The 17,023-nt window shown below is 35.8% G+C and overlaps 1 protein-coding gene across 2 annotated transcripts in view; it reads right to left on the reverse strand.

Moving 5' to 3' along the window:
• Positions 1 to 17,023, reverse strand: part of EPS15 (epidermal growth factor receptor pathway substrate 15) — a 146,193-nt gene that overhangs the window by 38,990 nt on the left and 90,180 nt on the right. For both annotated transcript variants that reach the window (XM_018044061.1, XM_005678437.3), the window contains exons 14-16: positions 8,358 to 8,519; positions 7,766 to 7,963; positions 2,075 to 2,278 (exon numbers count right to left, since the gene is read on the reverse strand). In XM_018044061.1, the coding sequence (XP_017899550.1) occupies positions 2,075 to 2,278; positions 7,766 to 7,963; positions 8,358 to 8,519 (564 nt within the window). The remainder of the gene's footprint in view (positions 1 to 2,074; positions 2,279 to 7,765; positions 7,964 to 8,357; positions 8,520 to 17,023) is intronic.

The following is a 17,023-nucleotide window of genomic DNA, read 5'->3' on the forward strand; positions in this document are numbered from 1 at the left end:
CTTCTATAATATTTCTTAGGAAAATGATATCACCAAGCCTCAAAACCACTCGAGGCCAGAAAACTGCAGTTCTTTCTTAACTACTTCCCTCTGGTTATCCCCTAGCTAGATTCCAAGTCTTATGGAGTCTACTTCTCATCTATTTCTCAAATTCTTCCATTCTTCTCCATCCTGACTGTCACTATCATTCATTTATAGCATCATCATTTTTGGTACATATTCAGTTCAGTTCAGTCGCTCAGTCATATCCGACTCTTTGTGACCCCATGAATCACAGCACACCAGGCCTCCCTGTCCATCACCAACTCCCGGAGTTCACACAGATTCACGTTCATCGAGTCAGTGATGCCATCCAGCCATCTCATCCTCTGTCGTCCCCTTCTCCTCCTGCCCTCAATCCCTCCCAGCGTCAAAGTCTTTTCCAATGAGTCAGCTCTTCACATGAGGTGGCCAAAGTACTGTAGTAATAATATTCCAACTGCCTTCCTACCTCCAATATTTGTCCTCCACATCTATCCTTCTCAGGGCAGCCCAAATAATAGATCTAAAATAGGAATCTAATCATGATCTTCTGGCTAGAAGTCCTTCAATGACATCATTCCTTTCTGCATTTAGATCAGTAGATAATAAGGCTTAAGAAGTGGCAAAGCCAATTTCTATTTCACACCATTCTATGTCTTTGAAGGATAACCTAGTAATTTGCATTTTGTGCTTAAAAGAATATTGCGCAGTTCAAGACTACACTGTACAACTAACATTAAATCTGTTAATTTTAAATCCTTAGTATCTATCAAATTTGTAATCCTGTCATCATCCCTCCTGCTACTGGTCAGATCCAGGTTAAAACAATTCTCACACAGACTACCCCAATAGTCTCTCACCATATCTCGGTATGTCCAGTCCTATTCTCCAATCTATAATCCACTTTAAAAGAATTTTTGGTGGCACCCTACAGCTTGTGGGATCTTAGTTCTCTGACCAGGAATTGAACCCAGGCTACAGCAATGAAAGCACTGACCAAGTCCTAACCACCGGACTGCCAGGGAATGCCTTATCCAGATTTTCTAAAAGGTAAACTCAATCCTGTCACTTCTTGCTTAAAAATTCTTCAATGGCTACTCACTCTAGTAAGGCGAATTTCCCAGCGCTTCAAGGTGAATCCAAATTTCTTACTCTTTGGTCCTTTCTAACCTAAAAGTGGTCATTTTTATCTAGGCACATATCATAATCACCTACAGAATTTGTTTTTAAAAACATATGTACCTGGGCCCAACCCAGAAACTCTAGTTCAACAAGTTTGGAATGGGGCACAGATATCTCTATCTTGATAAAAAGTACCAGAGGTAATGCAGGTAACCTACAGGAGACAGCCTCATCTCCTACCAATTCATCCCTCACCATCACAAAACATCCTCGGAAAACTTCTCATGATCCCGTGCAACATGTTTTCTCCCATTACATACTTATGCTAATGCTGTTTCCTCTGCCAGAAATGTATCACCTTCTCCTTTGCTTAACCTCTTCTCACTTCAGTGGTCACTTGTAAAACTTCCCTATGACATCCTCTTTGAGCCTCCTCCAAGTTGTCCTACCTGAAAAGCCTATTTACTTTATCACAGCCTTTTAACACAGTGTTACACAACTAGACTGCATGCAGCTGGAAGACGGGGTTAAAGGTCTTTTGTCTCTGTAGCTCTCATTCGGAAAAGCAGCACTCTTGCATTAGCCGATATTCTCAAAAAAAAAAAAACAGTAAATAAATGTCTTCAACATTATGAAATAATTACTTTCAGCTTTGGATGAGATTACTTAAAAATAAATACTACCTTCAGAAGTTACTATCTACAGAACCACAACTTTGAAAATATAACAAATAGATCTATAACAAATAGATCAGTTAAAATCACATTTTGTACTAGTTTAAACTGTTAGAATCCACTCTTGCTTTCTCAATTGTCTCAGATGAGGCAAGGCCCCATATTTATATTAGGTATGATGTCAACAAAACTTTTATCTGAATCATTTTTTTTCCTTCTGAAGTTGGTTATGGAATTAAAGGAACTATTAGACTCACTGGAGACTCCTGGTGTATGGGCTCAGACTCTAGGTTGCTCTGGCCTTCAGTGTGCTCATTAAGATTGGCTGTTTCACTGCTGCTGGTACTGAGGCTGCAATAATCTGTAGCACCATTTACAAGAATGCTGTGTGGACTACTGCACCAATTTAATTGATTACTATGGTTTTCCAACTCTTTCATTTCCACAAGTTTCATTTGCATCTGTCAACACAAAGCAGAAATACAAAACAGAATTTAGTAGAAAGACATTTTTAGACAAAAACTAGACGAAATTACTAGAAAGATATGTGATAAAATAACTATATGCTTAGACTTGATCAAGGATAAATTTGCTTCCATTAAAGAATGCAGCAAGACTTAGAGAAAAGGATTTCAGTAATCCATCCCAGTAAGTTCTCCTCCTGAAATCACAGTATATATGGATTTGCTTTTGTACATCTTTTGAAAGATCCAAGAATTTTTAATATCTGCTAATCAGCAGTCCTTTAGAATATAACTAGAAACAGTGTCAGAGTATTGGGAAAAAGATGGCAAAGCGGTAGTGCAAGACAAGATTTTGTGATGATGCTTTAGGAGAGGGAGCGGAAAGAGAGGAAGAGTTCATAAGACTTTGGAGCCATTCATATTCCTATTGGGAAGAAGAGAAGTGAAAACAAAGGTGCAATGAGCTAGTGTCCTATCCCCTGGCATTATTTATTAATGGGCTAGAACCTTAAGGAGTAGTCTCTAAATCTAAAATATACCAAACAGGTTAAATGAAGGACAAAGCTTTTTTTAATTTCAATATCCATTGACTTTCTATACCTGGGACAACAAAATAAATTGTAATATATACAAAAAGAAAAATGTGGGGAACTAGAAGGAAAAAATGCTTATTTATACCAATATCTACAATAAAAACACATTTATATATATTTCAAAGAAATTGAGACAACAGAATCAAAAATTGTTTCTAGTGAAAAAAACAATAAACGGAACTTTACTGAAAAGTACCATTTTCATAAAATATATATATATTTTAATTACATTGGTGTCCTCTATTTATTAGCATGTTATATATTTTTTTTTCTAGCAAATATAAAAATTACCTATTGATATTCTGTAAATCAAGGCTCTGTTCCCTAATCTTATTCCCCTAATATTTCCCATAAAGTTTTTAAGTTGCTCAATTTAGAATCTGTAATTTATCAAAGGAAAAGTCAGGATCATAACCTGGAAAAAGAACACTATATTGGATAAGGAGACAGATGTACATCTAGCTCCATCACCTTCTAATTATCAGGTTATCTTAGTCAAAGTACCCTCTCCAAGCTTCCATTTTTTAATCCATAGAGGTAGTAAGAACTATCTTCATAGAAGACCGTTATGTGAAGTAAAAGATATATTTAAAAGAACTCTGTAAAATGTAAAGGCCTGTGTAAACAAAGTGAACTGTGTGTGAAAGTACCTAGCACACTACGTTTCTCACTACTATAACAATTAAAATTTCCTATTAAATTTAATTTCAATTAAAATTAAAATTTCCTATTCCTTTTCTACTAATTTACTCTTTTTAAAAAGTTAAAGACTTGAAGCCTTTTGAGGATAGAGACCAAATTTTTGTTATTAACTTTGTATCTCTAACATCTAGCACAATGATGCATACTGTAAGTGCTTAATAAATGTTCACTGAAAAACACAAGTATTATGCTTATATATTTAAACAGTGGGCATCAGCGTGTGTGTGTGTATACACATTTCATTTTGTGTGTATATATATATATATATTGTGTATATATACACACAAGATTTAAACTAACAATCAAAAATACCACACATTTATAACACAAAGCATACGCCTTGTATATTCCTAGTGCTATAGAGCAGTAGTTTATAAACTTACTTTTACTTTAATCTACAGAAAGAAATAGAGTTTACACTTTGACCCAGTAAATATATATGTACATATGTCTTTCTGCGCGTGTGTATATATACATAAAACATACATATAGATGCATATATCATACATATAACTATACATTTACACACATACACAGGGGTGAAACAAGTTTCATGAAGTAATACTCATCCTTATGTGTAATGTATGCTGTTATTTCTATTCTCTTTTATTTCATTAAAAAATTTATCATGACCATTAAATCAATTTTAATGCTACTGCCTTGCAGTCTAAAATTTAAAACATTACTCACCACATAGATGAAGCAGTCAGGTGAAATACTTGCCTATCAAAGAGTTCTATTTAGAACAGTTTGTTCCTTATAGTTATTCCTGAGACAATCAACAGAATCATGAACACAACCTGGCTTTTCTGTGTCTGATTCTCCCATGCACCTGCCACTTAAGCCTGTGTTTTTCCTTACTCTCTAGGTAAACTTAGAGGATATAGAAAAAAAATAACCACACAACTAACACAAGCTCTTTGCAAACTGTGCAAGGAGAGTACAACAAACATTTCAACTGCCAGAAATACTTGGATAAATAGTATATATTGTGCAAGTAAGTTACATAGAGTAAAGGTCAAAGGTTGTTTTCTAAAAAATACAAGATGAGAAATAAAAATAAAAATTCAGCAAGTCACAAAACTTCTCTTTAGTTATTCCTTTTTCAAAAAAAGCTATAGCTAAGCTTTACAGAGCAATAAAAGCACCAGGCTAATTTACAGCCAAATTTCTTTTTTATAGGCCCATGGGAATATGCTGCCCTCTGTGGGAAAGACACACGGTACCTGAGTCAAGTGTAAGAATTTGGTATGTTTATTCTTAAGATTTGGAGATCAGACACAAAGATCTAATTCCTTCCACAGATATCTGGCACACTTGGTAGTACAGCTTGCTGACACTATCTTCCATGCTCAAAAACATGGCTTTATTTTCTCTCTGATAATTTATAGTCTCTGGAGTCATTTCTATTTTTCCAATTTATGCTCTTTCCTTTGAAAGAAATCGCTTTTCAAAAAAGTCAAAGAAAAGAAAATTAAAAGACAAGCCAGAGACTGGGAAAAATTATTTGTAAATCAAATATCTGATAAAGGGACTTATCTCCAGAATATACATATATATACATTTTTAAAACGTGTGTAATTTAATAAGACAATCCAAAACAGGCAAAAGACTTTAAACATACATTTCATCCAAGAGGATATACAAATGGCTCATAAGCATACGAAAAGATGATCAACATCTCTAGTCATGAGAGAACTGCAAATTAAAAACTATGAAGTACCATTTTACATCTACAAGAATGTCTATAATCAAAAAGACAATAAAAGTGTTGGTAAAAATGTGGAGAAACTGGAACTCATATATTGCTAGGGCAAGTATTAAAATGGTACAGCCATTTTGGAAAAGCTTGGCAATTTAAAGTTAAAAAAAATTTTAAGTAACTTTACAATATAACCAACTATTTTATATCCAAGAGAAATGAAAATACATGTCTACACAAAGAACTGTAGGCAAACAGAAAATTCATAACATCATTATTCATAACAGTCAACAGGAAGAAAGAATCCAAATGCTCATTAACTGGTGCATAAACAACATACCTTATAAAATGGACTATAATTCTGTTACATGCTACAACATGGATGGGCTTCAAAACATTACACTAAGTGAAAGAAACCACATGAGAAAGACCACTTATTTCCTCTATATGAGATGCTCAGAAAAGGCAAACCTATAGACACAGAAAGTAGATTAGTAGTTACCCAGGGGTAAGGGTGGGGATTGATAATAAATGGGCACAAGGGTCTTTTGGGAGTAAGGGAAATATTCTAAAACTGGATTGTGATGTTTGAGCAACTCTAAATTTACTGAAAATCATGGATTGTACCCTTAAAATGGGCTAATTTTACAGTCTATAAATAACATTAAAAATATTTTAAAAACTTAAATAAAACTATTTTAAAGACTGTCCATTTATCTGGTATCATTCCTACTAGTATAAAATTCTTTTGGGTTTACTACACGTTAACTGAGTACCTACGCTGAGACAAGAACTGTGCTAAATGCTTGGATAAACATGTATGTTTCTAAACCAAAAAGCTCCATCTGAGGTAGACACATAAACAGATGTGCAGGGGAAAATGTTACAATTACTGTAACGGAAGTACAATGTCCAATAAAGGCAGGATTCAGAAGATGCCACAAAGAAAGAAGAGGTTAAGCTATGGCTTGCAAGATGGGTGAGCAGGTATTCATCTACCAGACAAGAGAGGGGAAGGAAGCATATCAAGGGGAAGGACTTCCTTATATATAATAATTAACTGACCAAGTTTCAGAAGATCTGAATTCTAGGCTATGGCTCTTCTGCAGGGTACATGCTACTGCTACTGCTAAGTCCCTTCAGTCGTGTCCAACTCTGTGCGACCCCAGAGACGGCAGCCCACCAGGCTCCCCCATCCCTGAGATTCTCCAGGCAAGAACACTGGAGTGGGTTGTCATTTCCTTCTGCAGTGCATGAAAGTGAAAGGTGAAAGTGAAGTTGCTCAGTCATGTCCAACTCTTAGCGACCCCATGGACTGCAGCCTACCTGCAGCTCCTCCGTCCATAGGATTTTCCAGGCAAGAGTACTGGAGTAGGATGCCACTGCCTTCTCCACTGAAGGCTACATAACCATAAGCAAGCTCCTACACCTTCTCTGGCTTCAGTTTGTTCAAATTCAAATGGAAAGGAATGGGCTATACAGTCTCTACACACATCCAATCATCCTACCATCATTCTATAAAATATCATTCCCCATTTAGGGAAGTCAAGAAACAGTAAAGCAAAGGATCTATATTCTTGACCTACCACAACAGTCATATTTATCTATATAAAGAATAGTTTCCTAATCTCAAAAAAATAAAGGTTTCCAAATGAGCAAAACTGATTTTAAGGTTAGAATCCCCAAAAGGTAAGACACCAGGTTATTATTTATAAAAATAAGCAATACTTACTGAGCACTTATTTAGCAAACCCTATGCTCAAATGTCTCACTGGTTTTGCCCCATTTAAACTTTAAAAGCAGCTGAAAGAGGCAGGCGTATTGTTAATTCTTCAATTTTATTTTATTTTTTTTAATTTGGCCATGCTGCGCAGCTTGCAGGATCTTAAATGTCAGTTCCCCAATCAGGAATAGAATCTGTGTCCTCAGCAGTGAAAAGGGCAAAATCCTAACCTCTGGTGGTTATTGTTGTTTAGTCACTAAGTCACGCCCAACTCTTTTGTGACCCCATAGACCGTAGCTCACCAGTCTCCTCTGCCCATAGGATTTTCCAGGAAAGAATACTGGAGTGGGTTGCCGTTTCCTTCTCCAGGGGATCTCCCTGATTCAGGGACTGAACTCATGTCTCCTGTATTGGCAGGTGAATTCTTTACCGCTGAACCACCAGGGAATTCCCAGTTCTCCAAGATGAAGAATCTAACACTGAGATGATTCAGGCAGTAAGCAGCAAAGCAAGCGTTTAAACCCAAACCATCTAATTACAAAGACTGCACACTCAACAAGATTCCAGTGATAATCATCAGATGTACTAGACTCACAAAAGTTTTAACTTATGACAGGTAACAAGAAGCCTATTCATATAAACTGACAAAAAATGAATAATAAACTGGGCAGAAGAAGCAGCAGTAGAAATGGAGAAAATACTATGCACGAAAAGGATACGTGAGTGCCCACCTGAGTGTATTTTTCACTCCCACAAAGACTTACTGAACTGATTTCCTGCTGTGAATCTTGCAGGTGCTGCTGAAGAGGTCCCAGCTGAGCCTTCCCTGACTCCACACTCTCTTCCAACTCTGCTGTTTCTTGTTGTAGGCGACTCAGCTCTTCTCTAGCTTTGGCCAGCTCTTCTTCATAAGTGGAGATCTGTGATTCTTGACTAGTTAGTTCAGCTTTCAGGGATGAAATCTACAACATGAGGTGAATGAGACAAAAAAGGGATTAAAAAAAGATGTCATTAAAACATTCCATAATGCAATATTTATTTTAGTTTACTATTTTGGTATTTTTGACGTATACTTTCTATAGAAAAGGGCAATCAGGGACTGACAGAGGAGAGTGGAAGACACAGGTACCATACTTTCAACTAAATTTTAGAAAAAAAAAAAAATGCAGAGTCCTACTTCCCCTATAATTTCTAGATGAAACATGCCCCATCTACTTCATGTTCCCAAACTTTATGTTGACTAGATTGCCACCTAGCAATAGCAACAAACAACAACGAGCAGAGAGGGTTTCTATCTTAAGCCAGCAAAAGAAACTAAGGTAAAGCTACAGGCAGCAGTAAGCCATCAGGCCTTACCAGCTGGGCCTCCTCAGCACACTTCTTTCTGACTTCCTGCAGTTGCTCCTCCAGCTGGGCTTTCTGCTCATCCAGCCCATCAAGGAGTTCCTGTACTTGCTGTTTCTGGGCCTGTAGTTTTTGCAGATTAGTATTCTCCCTTTGCACTTCATCTTGAAGATCCTGAAATACAGGAATATTAACATTATTTAGTGGAGGCAGGAGAAGGTTAATAATTTTTAAAAGTCTATCATAAGGGAAGGTAAAGTCTCATCGTATTACGTATACTGTGTTGGTGGATTGGAGGACTCATAGCTTTAAATACAATCTTTACTTGAGGACATCTTTCCTAGATTCCAGATTTAGACATTCAATTTGCTTACTCAGATCCATCCTTGGATGTCAGATGGACTTCCCTAACATAACAAGAACAAAACTCCTGGCATTTCCTCCCCCTGCCACTCCACAACATCTGCTTTATCCTCCATCTGCCCCCTCTCAGTTTCTCTGGCCAAAAAATACACCATCTCCTCCGACTCTTCTCTTTCTCTCACATCTCATCTCCAATCTGTCAGCAAATCTTGCTATTCCTTCCCTCAAAATGTATTTTAAAAACCAGCCATGTTTTTCTTCAACCTCAGTCCAAGTCATTTTTCCCTCTCTCCTGGATTGCTGCCTTCTAACTGGTTTCCCTTCATTCACCCATGCTACCTTTCTGTTTATTTACAGCATAGCAGTCACTGTTAAAAAGCTACGTTAGATGATGGCACTCCTCTCTCAAAACTCTGCACTGACTCCCCATCTCCCTTACCATAAAAATCCGTCTTTACAATGGCCCCAGGTGGTCCCATCTCCCAGCTTCATTTCCACTGCTCTCTGCTTTGCTCACTCTTAATTTCAGCCACAGTGGCCTTTCTGATGCTTCTCAAACATGTCAGATACGCTTCCTTCTCAGATCTTTCACTGATTATCTCCTCTTCCTAGAAAGCTCTTCCCCAAATTATCCACATGCTTTAATCCCTCATTTCCTTGAAGTCTCTGCTCAACTGTTAACTCCTCAGTGAGGCCTCCCTCACCATTACCCATCACCATCTCCCTCCACCGATTCTCCTTCATATATAGCATATAATTTTATTTATTTTCTCTAACAGCTTTATTGGGATAATTTGCACACTATACGGGCTTCCCTTGTAGCTCAGTCGGTAAAGAATCTGCCTGCAGTGCAGGAGACCCGGGTTTGATCCCTGGGTTGGGAAGATCCCCTGGAGAAGGAAATGGCAACCCTCTCCAGGATTCTTGCTGGAGAATCCCATGGACAGACGAGCCTGGTAGGCTATAGTGCATGAGGTTGCAAGAGTCGGACACAACTTAGCAACTAAAGAGAGAGAGAGCACACTACACAATTCACCCATTTAAAGTGTACAAGTCAATGGTTTCTAGTATATTTAGAGTTGTGCAACCATGACGAAAACAGTTTTAGAACAGTTTTGTCACTATAAAAAGAAACCCCACACCCATTAGTGAGTTACTCTCTATTTCCCTCCCAATCACCCTGACCCAAGGTAACTATCAATCTACTTTTCCTCTCTATAGCTTTGTCCAGTCTAGATATTTTTACATGAATGGAATCACATCTGGTTTCTTGTGACTGGCTTCTTTTGTGACTTAGAATGTTTTTGAGTTACATCTGAGTTGACACGAAATAATATAATTAAATAGCTTTAGAAGATATAATTTAAATTATATAATTCATATAATTTCATATCATAAAAATTGCCCACTGTAAGTTTACAATTCAGTAAGGTTTGGTAAATATATACAATTGTGCAAAAACCACCACAATCCAGTTTTATAACACTTCATCACCTAAAAAGTTTCTTCATGCCATTCTGGAATCAATTCTCATTCCCCTTTCAAGCACCAGGCAACCAATGATCTGCTTTGTGTTACTATATTTTTACCTTAGACATTCTACATAAATAGAATAATATAATATGTAGTCTACTGAAATATGTAGTCTACCATATTCTTCTACCTAGTATAATATTTTGAGATTCATCCATGTTGTGAATGTATAAGTAGTCTGTTCCTTTTTATTGCTGAGTAGTATTCCACTGTATGGATATACCTGATGTACATCTAGCCTGATCCCAGTTTTTGGCTATTATGAGTAATAGAATATATTTCCTTCTATTAGAACATAAACGCCATGAGTCCAGGGATATTTGCAAATTTCATTCACTACTATATTCCTAGTTCCTAGTATAAAAGAAGTACTCCATAACTATGTATTGAATGATGATATCATCATAAAGATGTCAATTCTCACCTAATTAATCTGTATACTCCAAAGAAAATCCTAACAAGATTTTCCAAGGAGCCTGACAAGCTGATTCTGAAACATATTTGGAAGAACAAAGGAAAAAAAGCTAAAACAGCATTATAAAATGTAAAAGGACTTACCGTATACAATATTATGAATTACTGGAAAGCTAAAATAGTTAAAACAGTTTTGTCTGATGCCAAGGATAAAGGAAGAAAAAAGCAGAATTCAGACACAGATTTAAGTTAGAATTTAGATATACACAGAAAAAATGATGAGAAGACATGACATTAAAGCAAAATGGAGGAAAAGAGAACTGATTAGTAAATGATGCTGGATGTACCCATATGGCAAAAAGAAAAAAATTATAACATCTCTAAACATACCAAACAGAAAAATAAATTTCAAGTATATTGCAAACCTAAGATGAAAAACAAAACTTTAAAATATGCAGAAGAAAAATAAAGATCTCAGTGTAGGAAAGAATTTCTTAAAAAAAGATAAACCATTTTAAAATGACATACTTATTTTTTCATCAATGTGCCAGACTTTATGTTTAATGATAAAGGATACAGAGATTTTTAAAAATACAATGGGAAATCTTTGTACCTTCTGCTTTTCTGTGGACCTAAAGCTCAGTAAAAAATAAAGTCTATTTAAAAAAAAATACAAGGGAGATTTGGGAGACAAATGAAAGCAACCTTGCCATTCTCATTACTTATCAGGAAACACAGCACCCAGGATGGCCTAATTTACAAATCCTCTGACAACTGGGGTTCCTCATCTGAACCAGAGAAAATCATTTGAGTGACCATTTTCCTAATTCTCAGAAGAATGGTAAATTAATACTTCCACTGCAGATACACAGGAGAGAGGTTAATTCATTACATATAAAGAATTCCACAAGGAATTAGGACTTGATGCTCTCCAGGAACCACAGGTGAGAATGAAGAATGGACTGATAACTCTAAGGCATGTGTCTGTGGGAGGTGGGCAGAGATCTTGAACAGGGTGAAGTAAAACTGTGAACACAAATTTCTAAAAGTAACAGTAATGTTAAATAACATACTATCCAAAGAACACAATGATCATTCATCAGAATAACAATCTAAGAACAACAGAGGAAACACTTATCAAAAAAAGGTCTCTGAATTATGGTTAAATAAGTCGCTGAACAATGCTTTTAACAATGCTTTTTATCCTATATTTTCTCAATCAACCAATTAATTTAAAAGTGCAACTACTATCATGCTGCTTTCCTTTAAAAAAAATCCCCTTAATATAGCCAACACAATGGACAATCATGAAAGACTCTTCTTGGGCTAACATTACATGAGTCTAGGTGATTGCAGATTCACAATGGTAAGCTCCACTAGTATTTATCATAAATTTACCAGCATGTCTAAATTTTCTTCTGCCTAAATTTTTAACCGTGCTTACACTGTTAACAGATCCATACTCAAAATGGACATACATTGGCTCTTAACAAACACATGATAGTTTAACTGTCCCTCCCCTGATTCATAATTTTTGTTTGCCTTTGCTTTTTCCTATTTCAAATGTCCAACTGTCTTTAAAAAAAGAACAAAGCAACAATTCACTGCAAAGAAGATTTCAAAAATTTATGTTGGTTTCCTACTGTATAGTACAGGAAACTCTACTCAATGCTCTGTGGTGACCTAAATGGGAAGAAAATCCAAAAAAGAGGAGATGTATGTATGGGGGCTGTGTGCTTAGACACTCAGTCGTGTCTGACTCTTACACTACGGACAGTAGCCTACCAGGCTCCTCTGTCCACGGGGATTCTCGAAGCAAGGAGGGTTACCATGCCCTCCTCCAGGGGATCTTCCCAACCCAGGAATCAAACCCAGGTCTCCCACATTGCAGGTGGATTCTTTATCGTCTGAGCCGCCAGGGAAGCCCAACGTATGTGTACATTTAGCTGATTCACTCTCTTGTACAGCAGAAAATAACACAACATTGTAAAGGAACTACACTCCAACACAAATTAATTTTAAAAATATGATGGTTCCCTCTTATCTATAACAAAGTAAAACAGGTGACAGGATACCTTAGAACCTTCATTTCTGGTCCTCATGTTCACCTGTGCCCCATCCTCAACAGACCTTTTTTCTCCAATAGACAATGTACTTCAAATGCCCTGTGCTTTTCCCATACCATCTGCTCTGTCTTGAATGCCCTTCCACACCATTCCTATCTGGAAGCTCACTTTTCATTCTTCAAGACCCAGCCAAATTTATTATGACCCATCTTGAGTTTCCTTTACCTGTACTCTTACGGCAGTTAGTACCTAACCTCTATTATCATACTTACTACAGTGTATTATATGTGTGTGTTAGTTGCTCATTTGTGCCTGACTCTCTGTGACCCCATGGACTATAGCCCATGAAGCTCCTCTGTCCAAAGAATTCTCCAGGCAAGAATACTGGAATAGGTAGCCATTCCCTTCTCCAGGGAATCTTCCTGACTTAGGGACCAAACTTGATCTCCTGCATCGCAGGCAGATTATTGACCATCTGAGTCACCAGAGAAACACAGTGTAAAAAACAATGTACTACAGTTACCTTTAAATAATAAACTCCTGATAGACAGCCAATGCTTCATCTTTCTTAGAGGTTCCACAATCTAATACAATGTCTTGCACATTCCAGGCAATTAATCAGGCAATGATTTGTAACTATCACAAGGATTCTACTATCTGGGAGAAACTACTGGGGAATGAGCCTGAAGCTGACAGAAACAACTTCATGTTCTTTCAACATACTATAGAAAGCTTCACTCTATATTTAAACTATAGCAAAATATTAAAACTAGCCTCTAACTGACCTGCAGCAAATGCATTTTGTTAAATTAAAACAGGATCTAAATTTCTATATTGATTCAACATTTGTATAGAATGTAGACCAAGAATGATTTGACATTTTAAATTTCCATTATATGGATATAATCTTTACTGCTTTAGCATGTCACTGTGGCATATATCTTTCTTGTGTTTTTTTTTTTAACAGTATATTATACACTAATACTCTTTAGGAAGACATAATAACAGCTTCACTTTAACCCAGTACCTTGAAAAACTACAGTGGCTTGAAAAATTCTTGTAATTACAAAATATTTTGAAAGCACGCCATCTGCAGATCTGAAGTGATTTTTATATTTGGGAATATAATCCATTGTCAATACTATGTTATAAAATTATTATATGGTTTATACATAACAATATGCTGACCCAAAAGGCATTTTTAAAGAAATGCTTAAGAGGAATAAGGAAAAATATGTTTCTTATTCCCATTTTCAAAAATTCTATTCTAATTTCCTACCCTCTCCCCAACCCCCCCTAAAAAATCTTAGACTTCGCATCTCTAATAATAATATCTAGTCTTTATAAATATATGTAATTTTGATGTCTCTACTTTCATTCTAAATCCAATTAAGAAAAATGAAATTTGCCTTAAAAGGGTCATGCAATATAAGAAAATGACTAAGATAAAATGCTAATTTTTAAAAGTTGAATACAAAGGCATATACAGTATGACTGCAAATAAATATAAAGCCATGCATATATACTCAGAAAATATAGCAAAATGTTAACCATGACTCTCCCTGAAAAGTGTAATTGTAGAGTTTCTTTTTATACCTTTCTTTAGTTTACAAGATTAACATGGACTCATATTATTTTTATAATCAGAAAATGTCAAGTCTGCAGTTTTTAAGTATCACATATCATATGGTTTCATACCAATATAAAAATATTCTGACGCAAGTGAATTTTTAATGTAAGAATTACCAATAGTAGGATCAATGCTGGTTTCCTTTAATAAAATGAACCAGATCTCAAAACTTGTATTTTTTTAGTGAGTCACACTTTAAACATATCCCTAGAAGATAGGTTTATGTAAGAGGAAAGGGAATAAACAAATCAATATAACATTTCCTCACTCTTGCCCTTTCTCTTTCAAAGAGCAAACATATTCCCTCAAATTTCCCAACCTCACTTTTATGCTACAGTAAAAATCCACATAGTAACACAAAAGTATGGGCCTTGAGGGAAAGGTTATTGAAAAAATACCTCACATTGGTGACATATTTTAAGCTGGATAGAGGTCCATATTCAAATTAATGCCTCTCCATGTCTATTTTAAATATGAAAAAAGATCTTCTCTAAAAAAATTCCAACACTAATCCACACACACAAAGGTCTTCTTTTTCAGTAAGCAAACTTAAAATTATTAAACTGCATAGAAGCAAAATGAACAGATTGCAAACATAAACACTAGGAAGAAAAAGAATCAAATTTCACTACAAAATTACTTGGTAAGGCTGCCACCACTGTAATGTAATTTTCACAACAATTTCAATATCCATATCTACTTGGCTATTTTATTTTGGCACAGAATGGTTTATCCTGAGACTAAGTGAAGTCAACAGATATACATCTCTCTTCCTGCCCACCCTTGACTAGGACAGTGGCAGGTTCTCTCAGCAAACACCATCTTCCACTAAACTAGAATAATTTTCTCTTAATCTGAAGGTAGCCCTTTGGAGAAATCCTCTCCTGAATTAAGGTACAACATCAGTTACTATCAAATGCCAACTCATCAAAGAAGTGACTAAAGAAGCTTGTAGATGTCTTCCTAGTTATGCTCTATTTTCCATGATCATGCTCTACTTGCTCACCTGTGCCATCAACAGCAAAAGAAAAGAGGGTAGCAGCAATTAGGAAATGGCAAGGATAAAGTGAACAAGACTACTGTAATGCACGGCCACAGTTTGCTTTAGAAAAATACCAAAGCAAGCCACATCCAAGGTTCTTTATCCAGGAGTGAAAGGATCCTTGATCTGCAATCTTGGCTTTATTTAAAACTAAATTTCAAGGAAAATATCCTATTTTCTAGAAATCACACAAGACAAAGAAAATGATAAACTTGTCCCCACCCCTCCATATCCTCTGAAGTGCTACAGAGGGTAGTGGAAATAAAATTTAAACAAATATATAAAAGCTCTCAGCTATATTCAAGAATAATTCATTTTAGCAACCCAAATCGGCTATACAACCAAAGAAGTAAATCTATCAAACATGAATACATTTAGATCTATTTCATATAAATACAGAGTAAAAAATACACAAAAAGGATACTAATTTATAAATAAAACACTTACTTAAAAAAAAACCAAAGCATACATACAGTATATCCATACTTGAAAAGTTACTACAGAGAATAAAGGAATTTTAAGTATTTTGGTAATCTTACAGAAAATGCTATTTAATTGATTAAAAAACTCTACAGACTCATCCAGAACTAAAAATAATCAGGTACATTCATTATGTTGGCCTAATTCTCAAAATAGAAATTACAGGAATATCCTTAACATATAAAAGTATCAACTATAAAGCAAGATATTTTTTAAGCCAAAGACCAGAAAGGGAACCTATTAAACTAGGGTAGATGTTAGAAAACCTCACTAATAGCCTGCTTTTATTTCTCAATCATATGCTTCTCAGCATGTTCTAAGAGCACTATCGCCAGGAAAAGAATGTTGAGCTCATGTATCTAATTTTATTTTCACCCAAAATAAATCATCTTTCTTCATCTAGGGGGAAAAAAATGGGCAATTACTATAAGCTACTAAATCTTTGTTGATGAAGTTTAAATAACTGTGAGCTTCTCTCTCATGAAGGTAGTATGAACAATATGGAAAAGTCTGACTCTTCACGATACTAACTGTGCTCCCAATCCTTTCTGCCTACAGTTTTTGGGTGTCTCTTGTCCCATTTTTAATTTCATGCACAAAATGGAAGCTTATTCATTTCTACTGTCAATAGCTTCCTTAAATTTACCTCCATCTAAGAATATATTACCATCTACACTATAAGATATGATCCAAGGTACAATTTTTAAGCTTAGGGAGCTCACAATATAGGCTGTAAGATATTGAAATCTATATACATACACATTAAATGAGTATAATAAGATAACATACTGGTATGCCATATAAGTGTACACACATTCCTCTGGAAGTTCCAATGCAAGAAAGACAAGCAAACTGAAGGGACAGAGAAGGGAAAATTTAGAGAAGTGATGAGTCTCAGTTGGATTTTAAGACATGGGTGGAATTCACATAAATAGGAAGATAGGGAACATTCTAGATTGCAGTAACAAAAGTTATAAGAGTAGGAATAACAAAGAGCAAGTGTATGCCACACAGTTCAGAAGCAAGCAATCAAAAAATAAGTAGTACAAGAGGATGGCCTATAATATTTTTTTTCTACTTCCAATATACCCATGAGGATGACATTCTCCCACCACTAACAGTGGCAGTGGGCAGCAGTAAAGATTTTCAC

Source organism: Capra hircus, chromosome 3, assembly GCF_001704415.2.
Source record: "Capra hircus breed San Clemente chromosome 3, ASM170441v1, whole genome shotgun sequence".
Taxonomy (NCBI): Eukaryota; Metazoa; Chordata; class Mammalia; order Artiodactyla; family Bovidae; genus Capra; species Capra hircus.